At 41.6% G+C, this 12,500-nt stretch overlaps 1 protein-coding gene across 5 annotated transcripts in view; it reads left to right on the top strand.

The window, feature by feature from the left end:
• Nucleotides 1-12,500, top strand: part of LOC110502604 (zinc finger MIZ domain-containing protein 1) — a 204,859-nt gene that overhangs the window by 138,720 nt on the left and 53,639 nt on the right. For all 5 annotated transcript variants that reach the window (XM_036960223.1, XM_036960225.1, XM_036960222.1 and 2 more), the window contains one exon: nt 12,106-12,225. In XM_036960223.1, coding sequence (XP_036816118.1) covers nt 12,157-12,225 — 69 coding nt within the window. In that variant the 5' untranslated portion in view covers nt 12,106-12,156. The remainder of the gene's footprint in view (nt 1-12,105; nt 12,226-12,500) is intronic.

Below are 12,500 nucleotides of genomic sequence, written 5' to 3'. Positions count from 1 at the left end.
AACCCTAACCTTAACCACACTGCTAAATGTATGCCTAACCTTAACCACAATGTTAAACGTATGCCTAACCTTAACCACACTGTTAAACGTATACCTAACCTTAACCACACTGTTAAACGTATGCCTAACCTTAACCACACTGTTAAACGTATACCTAACCTTAACCACAATGTTAAACGTATGCCTAACCTTAACCACACTGTTAAACGTATGCCTGACCTTAACCACACTGTTAAACGTATGCCTAACCTTAACCACACTGATAAACATATGCCTAACCTTAACCACACTGATAAACGTATGCCTAACCTTAACCACACTGCTAAGCGTATGTCTAACCTTAACCACACTGTTAAACGTATGCCTAACCTTAACCACACTGATAAACGTATGCCTAAACTTAACCACAATGTTAAACGTATGCCTAACCTTAACCACACTGTTAAACGTATGCCTAACCTTAACCACACTGTTAAACGTATGCCTAACCTTAACCACACTGATAAACGTATGCCTAACCTTAACCACACTGATAAACGTATGCCTAACCTTAACCACACTGCTAAGCGTATGTCTAACCTTAACCACACTGTTAAACGTATGCCTAACCTTAACCACACTGATAAACGTATGCCTAACCTTAACCACACTGATAAACGTATGCCTAACCTTAACCACACTGCTAAACGTATGCCTAACCTTAACCACACTGATAAACGTATGCCTAACCTTAACCACACTGTTAAACGAATGCCTAACCTTAACCACACTGATAAACGTATGCCTAACCTTAACCACACTGCTAAGCGTATGCCTAACCTTAACCACACTGATAAACGTATGCCTAACCTTAACCACACTGTTAAACGTATGCCTAACCTTAACCACACTGATAAACGTATGCCTAACCTTAACCACACTGTTAAACGTATGCCTAACCTTAACCACACTGATAAACGTATGCCTAACCTTAACCACACTGATAAACGTATGCCTAACCTTAACCACACTGATAAACGTATGCCTAACCTTAACCACAAAGATAAACGTATGCCTAACCTTAACCACACTGATAAACGTATGCCTAACCTTAACCACACTGATAAACGTATGTCTAACCTTAACCACACTGCTAAACGTATGTCTAACCTTAACCACACTGCTAAACGTATGTCTAACCTTAACCACACTGATAAACGTATGTCTAACCTTAACCACACTGCTAAACGTATGTCTAACCTTAACCACACTGATAAACGTATGCATAACATGCTGACCACACCGCTAAATTTAAACATACTTGTTATTCAATTATTGCACCCACACTGCTGGCGCGCGCCCACGAACGTCTGCGTTGCCAAGCGCAAAAATAGAAGTCAGTTATATTTGTAACGCTGAAGTCCTGCCTCTCGCATCTCCTCATTGGTTTATAGAAGCAGATACCCACGTGCCATCTCCTCATTGGTTATACCCACGTGGGTGATTGAAAGATGAACTGAGTTTGGTCGGTTGTTGTGGTTACTATGAAAGTTAGATGCCAATTGCCATATAAAGTCCAAAAAAGAAAAGGCCTGGAAGGAGGAGAGATGACTAGAAACGATTCGGTTGACCGTTTTATTTGTGGATTAATTGTCAGAGTAGAGGACCTTGTGCATTTCAGGTAAAATAACAACTCAATGTTTATATCCCAGGACAAATTAGCTAGCAACAGCAAGCTAGATAAATAGGACAAATCAGCTAGCAACTGCAAGCTAGCTAAATTACCATAAATGCTTTTCGGCCTGTCCCAAAATTAATATAATTGGTTCAGAGTTTGTTTTGATATTTTAACCAGCATGTCGTATTCGCATTTGGTGTGGGAGGACAAAATCAATTTGCACACGATTGGCCGGTTTGGGTACGGTGTAACTTTAACCACACTGTTAAACATATGCCTAACCTTAACCACACTGTTAAACGTATGCCTAACCTTAACCACACTGTTAAACGTATGCCTAACCTTAACCACACTGTTAAACGTATACCTAACCTTAACCACAATGTTAAACGTATGCCTAACCTTAACCACACTGTTAAACGTATGCCTGACCTTAACCACACTGTTAAACGTATGCCTAACCTTAACCACACTGATAAACGTATGCCTAACCTTAACCACACTGATAAACGTATGTCTAACCTTAACCACACTGCTAAGCGTATGTCTAACCTTAACCACACTGTTAAACGTATGCCTAACCTTAACCACACTGATAAACGTATGCCTAAACTTAACCACAATGTTAAACGTATGCCTAACCTTAACCACACTGCTAAGCGTATGCCTAACCTTAACCACACTGTTAAACGTATGCCTAACCTTAACCACACTGTTAAACGTATGCCTAACCTTAACCACACTGTTAAACGTATGCCTAACCTTAACCACACTGTTAAACGTATGCCTAACCTTAACCACACTGTTAAACGTATGCCTAACCTTAACCACACTGTTAAACGTATGCCTAACCTTAACCACACTGTTAAACGTATGCCTAACCTTAACCACACTGTTAAACGTATGCCTAACCTTAACCACACTGTTAAACGTATGCCTAACCTTAACCACACTGCTAAGCGTATGCCTAACCTTAACCACACTGTTAAACGTATGCCTAACCTTAACCACACTGTTAAACGTATGCCTAACCTTAACCACACTGTTAAACGTATGCCTAACCTTAACCACACTGCTAAGCGTATGCCTAACCTTAACCACACTGTTAAACGTATGCCTAACCTTAACCACACTGTTAAACGTATGCCTAACCTTAACCACACTGTTAAACGTATGTCTAACCTTAACCACACTGTTAAACGTATGCCTAACCTTAACCACACTGATAAACCTATGCCTAACCTTAACCACACTGCTAAACCTATGCCTAACCTTAAGGTAAGACCAAAAAGCAACAAAAAATTAAATTGTGCATTTTGGTGATATATAAACAATTTTGACTTTGCCACTGTGTGTGTGTGTGTGTGTGGTGGTGGGGGGTGGGGGGTGGGGGGGGGTCTCTCTGTGTTGGTGGGGGGGTGTGGGTTGGGGGGTGATTTTGTGTGTTGGGTTGTGTGTGGGGGTATGTGTGGGTGGGGGGAGTGTCTTTGTGTGTGGGTGTGTGTGTGGGCGGGGGGTGTCTTTGTGTGTGGGGGGGGGGTGTCTTTGTGTTTTGGGGTGTGTGGGGGTATGTATGGGTTGTAGGGGTCTTTGTGTTTTGGGGTGTGTGTGGGGGTATGTGTTGGGGGGGGTCTTTGTGTTTTGGGGTGTGTTTGGGGGTATTTGTGGGTTGTAGGGGTCTTTGTGTTTTGGGGTGTGTGTGGGGGGGGGGGGTCTTTGTGTTTTGGGGTGTGTTTGGGGGTATGTGTGGGTGAGTGGGAGTCTGTGTTTTGGGGTGTGGGGGGGGTCTTTGTGTTTTGGGGTGTGTATGGGGGTGTGTGTGGGTGGGGGAGGGCCTTTGTGTTTTGGGATGTGTGTGGGTGTGGGGCGGGTCTTTGTGTTTTGGTGTGGGTTGGGGTGGGGCCTTGTGTTTTGGGGTGTGTATGGGTGGGGGGGGGTCTTTGTGTTTTGGGGTGTGTATGGGGGTGTGTGTGGGTGGTGGTGGGGCTTTGTGTTTTGGGGTGTGTATGGGTGGGGGAGGGTCTTTGTGTTTTGGGGTGTGTATGGGGGTGTGTGTGGGTGGGGTGGGTCTTTGTGTTTTGGGGTGTGTATGGGGGTGTGTGGGGGTGGGGGGGGGCTTTGTGTTTTGGGGTGTGTGTGGGTGTGTTTCTAGTAGCTTCACTACAGTATTGGTGGGGTTTTATGGTTTGTTGGTCTGATCAGATCTCAGATCAGATGGTGGACCATTATTTCTCATTGTTATTTTGATAGTGAGGACATGGAGTGTAGCTAGCTGTGTTTGTGCTGAGTTATTTAACCCATGTTTTTTCAGTCCTTAGTCTGGGAGGGAAGAGGAGCGGGTGCTAGGTAGCCTAATGGTTAATGATTAGAGCGTTGGGCCAGTAACTGAAAGGTTGCTGGTTCAAATACCCAAGCCGACAAGGTGAAGATCAAGGTCTAAGCCTTTGATCAAAGCACTTAACACAAATTTGCTCCAGACCCTGTAAAACAACACATTTCACTGCACCTATCTGGTGTACACTCACTGGCCAGTTTATTAGGTACACTAGCCCTTTCATGATAATGGATTGCTCCTACAGAGAGTGTTATATGATTGAGGCGTTCAGTTACTGTTTGATTAACCGTCAGAATGGGCAAAACGAGTGACCTAAGCGGCTTTGAGAAATGGCTGTGCTTTTCACGCACGACAGTGTCTAGGGTTTACAGAGAACGGTGCGACAAACAAAAAACATCCAGTCAGCGGCAGTCCTGTTGATGAGAGGTCGAAGGTGAAAGGCAAGATGAGAGGTCGAAGGTGAAAGGCAAGATGAGAGGTCGAAGGTGAAAGGCAAGATGAGAGGTCGAAGGTGAAAGGCAAGATGAGAGGTCGAAGGAGAAAGGCAAGATGAGAGGTTGAAGGTGAAAGGCAAGATGAGAGGTCGAAGGAGACAGGCAAGATGAGAGGTCGAAGGTGAAAGGCAAGATGAGAGGTCGAAGGTGAAAGGCAAGATGAGAGGTCGAAGGAGAAAGGCAAGATGAGAGGTCGAAGGTGAAAGGCAAGATGAGAGGTCGAAGGAGAAAGGCAAGATGAGAGGTCGAAGGAGAAAGGCAAGATGAGAGGTCGAAGGAGAAAGGCAAGATGAGAGGTCGAAGGAGAAAGGCAAGATGAGAGGTCGAAGGAGAAAGGCAAGAATCGTGCAAGCTAACAGACGAATAACTGCAGAACGGCATCTTGGAACACACCTGGTTGATCCTTGTCCACGATTGAGTCACAACGAGTTTCACTCCTATCAGCTAAGAACAAGAAGAAGCGGCTCCAGTGGGTACATGATAACCAACACTGGACATTTGAGAAGTGGACAAACATCACCTGGAACATGACAGTGAGTTCAGTTTATTTGAGGTACCTGCAGTCCCCAGACCTCAACCCTATAGAGCATCTATAGGATGAGATGGAACGGGCAGTTGTTTCACAGCATCAATGTACCGCCGTCCAATCTGTAGCAACTGCGTGACGGCATCGGGTCAGCAGGGACCAACATCCCTGTGGAACGTTTCCGCGACCTTGTAGAATGCCCCGAAAAACTCTGGCTGTTCTGGATGCAAAGGGGGGTCCGACCCAGTATGAGATGGTTGTACCTATAATAAACTGTCCAGTGAGTGTACGTGACAGCACAACATATTTCTGGGGGAGGGAGAGGAGCGAGAGGAAAAGAGAGAAGAATATAGGAGAGGAGGGTTAGAGAGAATGATGGTGTGTTAGCCTGGACAGTCAGAAAGACAGAATGAACACATCCTACCTACATCACAGAAACAGCCCCCTCCCTCCTTACTTCCTTCCTTCCCTCCCATGCAGAACCTTGTTTTCACCTCGCTTGGTTTCCCTCAGACGTGGAGGGTCCTGCTATAGAGATCACAAACAAAGGCATCGCCTACAGGGGGGAGATGGAGCGAAAGAGAGGCAGAGAGAGGTTGTGGAGGGAGGGGGGTTGAGTCGAAAATGGAGAAAGCGAGGTTGAGGGGGGGCTGAAGCCCTCTTCCTTTCTCTCTCCATTTCTCTTCATCTCTTTTTCTCCATCCTTATCTTTCTCCCTGGTTTTGTGGTTTGTGATGGAGGTGTGAGGGACAGCATTAAAGCATGGGGTCGGAAGGGGAAACATTTCATCAGTAGCCACAAGGTCAGACAGTGGAGCAGCGGTTAGAGGGCTGGGGAGTCAGTATGCCCCTGCTTGTAGTGCACTGATCTACTGCAGGTCTGCCTTGCTGCAGTTCTGAGTGGCTGCAGGTTTGCTTGTTTTTAAGTCTGATGGGCTGCATTGGGGGAGGAGGGTTGGAGTGTGCCCTACTAATGGTCTCCAGATCTGCAGGTCTGTTTGGCTGCAGGTCTAAGAGGCTGCGGCTCTGAGAGGCTGCGGTGCGGTGGGGGGATTTGTAGCGCTTGTAAAGGCTACAGACAGAGTGATGTTATGTGAGAAGGCTGGGAAGGATTGCAGTGGGAGAGAGTGGGGAGACACCTCCTGGTCACTTCGTGTAACTGCGGACACTGCTCTGTTCTGAGGACACTCCTTTGCCAGATCTGAAGCGCTGATCTGCTCCACTGCCTTTCCACCAGATATCGTGGAATACACTGATTTGCTGATGAGACTAGATACTATATTATTGTGATTACAACAATGTCAATGTATGTTTTGCACTTTTACGTGACAAGGTCACTGTTACAGTAGATGATGTCGTGTTTTTTTGGGTCGTATGGATCATGGCTCTGTAGTTTTCTGTGTTTTGTCCAACGTTTTCCCATGTCCTAAGCAAGTGAGTTCTCATTGAGAATGCAATCATTTTAGTAGACTATATTCTTCTTTTAGTAGACTATATACTTCTTTTAGTAGACTATATACTTCTTTTAGTAGCCTATATACTTCTTTTAGTAGACTATATTCTTCTTTTAGTAGACTATATTCTTCTTTTAGTAGACTATATTCTTCTTTTAGTAGACTATATTCTTCTTTTAGTAGACTATATACTTCTTTTAGTAGCCTATATACTTCTTTTAGTAGACTATATTCTTCTTTTAGTAGACTATATTCTTCTTTTAGTAGACTATATACTTCTTTTAGTAGACTATATACTTCTTTTAGTAGACTATATTCTTCTTTTAGTAGACTATATTCTTCTTTTAGTAGACTATATACTTCTTTTAGTAGACTATATACTTCTTTTAGTAGACTATATACTTCTTTTAGTAGACTATATTCTTCTTTTAGTAGACTATATACTTCTTTTAGTAGACTATATTCTTCTTTTAGTAGACTATATTCTTCTTTTAGTAGACTATATACTTCTTTTAGTAGACTATATACTTCTTTTAGTAGACTATATACTTCTTTTAGTAGACTATATACTTCTTTTAGTAGACTATATACTTCTTTTAGTAGACTATATACTTCTTTTAGTAGACTATATTCTTCTTTTAGTAGACTATATACTGCTTTGAGTAGACTATATACTTATTTTAGTAGACTATATTCTTCTTTTAGTAGACTATATACTTCTTTTAGTAGACTATATACTTCTTTTAGTAGACTATATACTTCTTTTAGTAGACTATATACTTCTTTTAGTAGACTATATTCTTCTTTTAGTAGACTATATTCTTCTTTTAGTAGACTATATACTTCTTTTAGTAGACTATATACTTATTTTAGTAGACTATATTCTTCTTTTAGTAGACTATATTCTTCTTTTAGTAGACTATATTCTTCTTTTAGTAGACTATATACTTCTTTTAGTAGGCTATATACTGCTTTTAGTAGACTATATACTTCTTTTAGTAGACTATATTCTTCTTTTAGTAGACTATATACTTCTTTTAGTAGCCTATATTCTTCTTTTAGTAGACTATATTCTTCTTTTAGTAGACTATATTCTTCTTTTAGTAGACTATATACTTCTTTTAGTAGACTATATTCTTCTTTTAGTAGACTATATTCTTCTTTTAGTAGACTATATACTTCTTTTAGTAGACTATATTCTTCTTTTAGTAGACTATATACTTCTTTTAGTAGACTATATTCTTCTTTTAGTAGACTATATACTTCTTTTAGTAGACTATATTCTTCTTTTAGTAGCCTATATTCTTCTTTTAGTAGACTATATTCTTCTTTTAGTAGACTATATACTTCTTTTAGTAGACTATATACTTCTTTTAGTAGACTATATTCTTCTTTTAGTAGACTATATTCTTCTTTTAGTAGACTATATTCTTCTTTTAGTAGACTATATACTTCTTTGAGTAGACTATATACTTCTTTTAGTAGACTATATTCTTCTTTTAGTAGACTATATACTTCTTTTAGTAGACTATATACTTCTTTGAGTAGACTATATTCTTCTTTTAGTAGACTATATTCTTCTTTTAGTAGACTATATTCTTCTTTTAGTAGACTATATACTTCTTTTAGTAGACTATATACTTCTTTGAGTAGACTATATTCTTCTTTTAGTAGACTATATACTTCTTTGAGTAGACTATATTCTTCTTTTAGTAGACTATATACTTATTTTAGTAGACTATATACTTCTTTTAGTAGACTATATACTTCTTTGAGTGGGCTATATACTGCTTTTAGTAGACTATATTCTTCTTTTAGTAGACTATATACTTCTTTGAGTAGACTATATACTTCTTTGAGTAGACTATATTCTTCTTTTAGTAGACTATATACTTCTTTTAGTAGACTATATACTTCTTTTAGTAGACTATATACTTCTTTGAGTGGGCTATATACTGCTTTTAGTAGACTATATTCTTCTTTTAGTAGACTATATACTTCTTTGAGTAGACTATATACTTCTTTGAGTAGACTATATTCTTCTTTTAGTAGACTATATACTTCTTTTAGTAGACTATATACTTCTTTTAGTAGACTATATACTTCTTTGAGTGGGCTATATACTGCTTTTAGTAGACTATATTCTTCTTTTAGTAGACTATATACTTCTTTGAGTAGACTATATTCTTCTTTTAGTAGACTATATACTTCTTTGAGTAGACTATATACTTCTTTTAGTAGACTATATACTTCTTTTAGTAGACTATATACTTCTTTTAGTAGACTATATACTTCTTTTAGTAGACTATATACTTCTTTGAGTAGACTATATACTTCTTTTAGTAGACTATATTCTTCTTTTAGTAGACTATATACTTCTTTTAGTAGACTATATACTTCTTTTAGTAGACTATATACTTCTTTGAGTAGACTATATACTTCTTTTAGTAGACTATATACTTCTTTGAGTAGACTATATACTTCTTTTAGTAGACTATATACTTCTTTGAGTGGGCTATATACTGCTTTTAGTAGACTATATTCCAGATAATTCTACTCCTATAATCCCTAATCTCCTAGGTTTAGAAACACATACACTCTTTTACCTCCGATAGGTGCCCCTTTGAAGTTTTACGTTGAGCTTAATGAACGTTAAGCTCAAAGGTGTGTGTGTGAGTGTTTTCTCCTCCCGAGCCTTAAATGCAATAAGATTCAGTCCCTAACGCTCCTGAGCTGAGAAACATTTCTTCTCCCTTTCTCCCCCTCTTTCTTTTCCTCGTTTCCTCCCTCACTTTCTCTCCCCTGCCACTTTCACCTTCTCTTCCACCCTTTTCCTTTCTTCCTCCGTCCCATCCATCTCAGTCTGTCCATCTTTCTGATCCTCCCCTTCCATTTTCCCTCTCTCCCCCCCTCCATCTCCTTCTCACCTCTCCCACTCCGTCTCCCCCCTGTGCCTCTCTCCTTCTCAGCATGGGCTCTTAAAATTAAGCCTTTATCAGCTCTGTGCAACGCTGTAGAACCCCGGCTCCCCCAGTGCATCATGGGGGATTATTTCGCTATGTTCTTTGTATTGAGGAATTTGTAGCCGTGATGGAGATAAACGTTATGGAGGAAGTGATGGGGATGGAGGAGGGACTGACTTACCGGCAATACATCTACTAATCTATCCTCTCCTCTCCCTTAGAGCCGCATGGCCTCGTGAATTACAGAGAGAGGGATAGACAGGGAGAGAGGGGGGAGAGGTAGTAAGAGAGGGTTGGAGGGAAAGAGAGAAAGGGAGAGCGAGGGATGGCGATAGAGAGAGGGAGGGAGGGATAGGGACAGAGAGCAAGACAAAGAGAGGTGGGATATACAGGTGGGGAGAGAGATGGAAGCGACATAAAGACTGAAAGAGACAGAGAGAGAGGCTGTGCTGTCTGCTGTGAGGAGTAGCAGTACTAGTAAATCAGTCTAGAGGGGCAGACAGGATTGATAACCTTGAACAGGAGGTGTGCTGCTGCTTGTCTCTTTACTGGGAGATAATGGTTACAGTGATGTCCCCCAGGGGTTTGCGGGGGACTTCTCCCCCCTGAGTGATGTGTAATTGAGACCTGGAGTTTTGTTGGACAAGTAGTTCATGTAGATGATGGTTGTCATCGATGGTCTTCTTTATTTTCTTGCTCGGTTACACTCGGGTTGTTTTGATGGTATGATCTGGGATATATTCCAACATCACTGGATTGCTGAGTAACATCAAATTGAGTAATCAAGTAGCTAACTAGCAAAACATTTTTATTTGGTTCTGGATTCCGAGATTACTCCTGTCCTGATAATGTTATGTCCTAACCAGGCTGTATATCTGCCTCTCTTGTCTCTAAACAACCTGTCCCCTAACCAGGCTGTATATCTGCCTCTCTTGTCTCTAAACAACCTGTCCCCTAACCAGGCTGTATATCTGCCTCTCTTGTCTCTAAACAACCTGTCCCCTAACCAAGCTGTATATCTCTCAGTCCCTAACCAAGCTGTATATCTCTCAGTCACTAACCAAGCTGTATATCTCTGTCCCTAACCAAGCTGTATATCTCTCAGTCCCTAACCAAGCTGTATATCTCTCAGTCCCTAACCAAGCTGTATATCTCTCAGTCCCTAACCAAGCTGTATATCTCTCAGTCCCTAACCAAGCTGTATATCTCTGTCCCTAACCAAGCTGTATATCTCTCAGTCCCTAATCAAGCTGTATATATCTCAGTCCCTAACCAAGCTGTATAACTCTCAGTCCCTAACCAAGCTGTATAACTCTCAGTCCCTAACCAAGCTGTATATCTATCAGTCCCTAACCAAGCTGTATATCTTAGTCCCTAACCAAGCTGTATATCTCTGTCCCTAACCAAGCTGTATATCTCTCAGTCCCTAACCAAGCTGTATATCTTTCAGTCCCTAACCAAGCTGTATATCTCTCAGTCCCTAACCAAGCTGTATATCTCTCAGTCCCTAACCAAGCTGTATATCTCTCAGTCCCTAACCAAGCTGTATATCTCTCAGTCCCTAACCAAGCTGTATATCTCTGTCCCTAACCAAGCTGTATATCTCTCAGTCCCTAATCAAGCTGTATATATCTCAGTCCCTAACCAAGCTGTATAACTCTCAGTCCCTAACCAAGCTGTATATCTATCAGTCCCTAACCAAGCTGTATATCTTAGTCCCTAACCAAGCTGTATATCTCTGTCCCTAACCAAGTTGTATATCTCTCAGTCCCTAACCAAGCTGTATATCTTGCAGTCCCTAACCAGGCTGTATATCTCTCAGTCCCTAACCAAGCTGTATATCTCTCAGTCCCTAACCAAGCTGTATATCTCTGTCCCTAACCAAGCTGTATATCTCTCAGTCCCTAAACAAGCTGTATATCTCTCAGTCCCTAACCAAGCTGTATTTCTCTCAGTCCCTAACCAAGCTGTATATCTCTCAGTCCCTAACCAAGCGGTATATCTCTCAGTCCCTAACCAAGCTGTACATCTCTCAGTCCCTAACCAAGCTGTATATCTCTGTCCCTAACCAAGCTGTAAATCTCTCTGTCCCTAACCAAGCTGTATATCTCTGTCCCTAACCAAGCTGTATATCTCTCAGTCCCTAACCAAGCTGTATATCTCTCAGTCCCTAACCAAGCTGTATATCTCTCAGTCCCTAATCAAGCTGTATATCTCTGTCCCTAACCAAGCTGTAAATCTCTCTGTCCCTAACCAAGCTGTATATCTCAGTCCCTAACCAAGCTGTATATCTCTGTCCCTAACCAAGCTGTATATATCTCAGTCCCTAACCAAGCTGTATATCTCTCAGTCCCTAACCAAGCTGTATATCTCTCAGTCCCTAACCAAGCTGTATATCTCTCAGTCCCTAACCAAGCTGTATATCTCTCAGTCCCTAACCAAGCTGTATATCTCTCAGTCCCTAACCAAGCTGTATATCTCGCAGTCCCTAACCAAGCTGTTTATCTCTGTCCCTAACCAAGCTGTATATCTCTCAGTCCCTAACCAAGCTGTATATCTCACAGTCCCTAACCAAGCTGTATATCTCCCAGTCCCTAACCAAGCTGTATATCTCCCAGTCCCTAACCAAGCTGTATATCTCTCAGTCCCTAACCAAATCGAACTCTTTGTCTTCCAGAGTGTTGATGGCGTCACGTTAGGCTAGAGGAAGCAGGAAGCAGTCATCAAGATGAACGCGTTGCCGTCGATGGACCGGCACATCCAGCAGACCAACGACAGGCTGCTGTGTATCAAACAGGTGAGACATAAGCAACTGACACCAAGGTTGTGGGTTCAAAACATGGAGGGGTCAAATTCCCTCACGGTGTGTATCATCTCTAAGTTGTCTGCATGCTAAGTGGCATTGGCAGATATTTCAAAAAGAAGGATTGCTTGGATCAAAGGGTATTTTTAAAGTACAGTAGATCCCTGATGTCTGTACTGCCCCTTGCTCTTGTCAACCCTCTCCAATGCGACGAGGAGAGACTCCTCCAGTCTACAGCTGCTCTCTCCACACACACACCATACCGCCTT

The sequence above is a fragment of the Oncorhynchus mykiss genome, chromosome 23 (genome assembly GCF_013265735.2).
Source record: "Oncorhynchus mykiss isolate Arlee chromosome 23, USDA_OmykA_1.1, whole genome shotgun sequence".
NCBI lineage: Eukaryota > Metazoa > Chordata > Actinopteri > Salmoniformes > Salmonidae > Oncorhynchus > Oncorhynchus mykiss.
The sequence above is the reverse complement of the archived record's forward strand: the minus strand, read 5'-3'. Positions and strand labels throughout refer to the sequence as shown.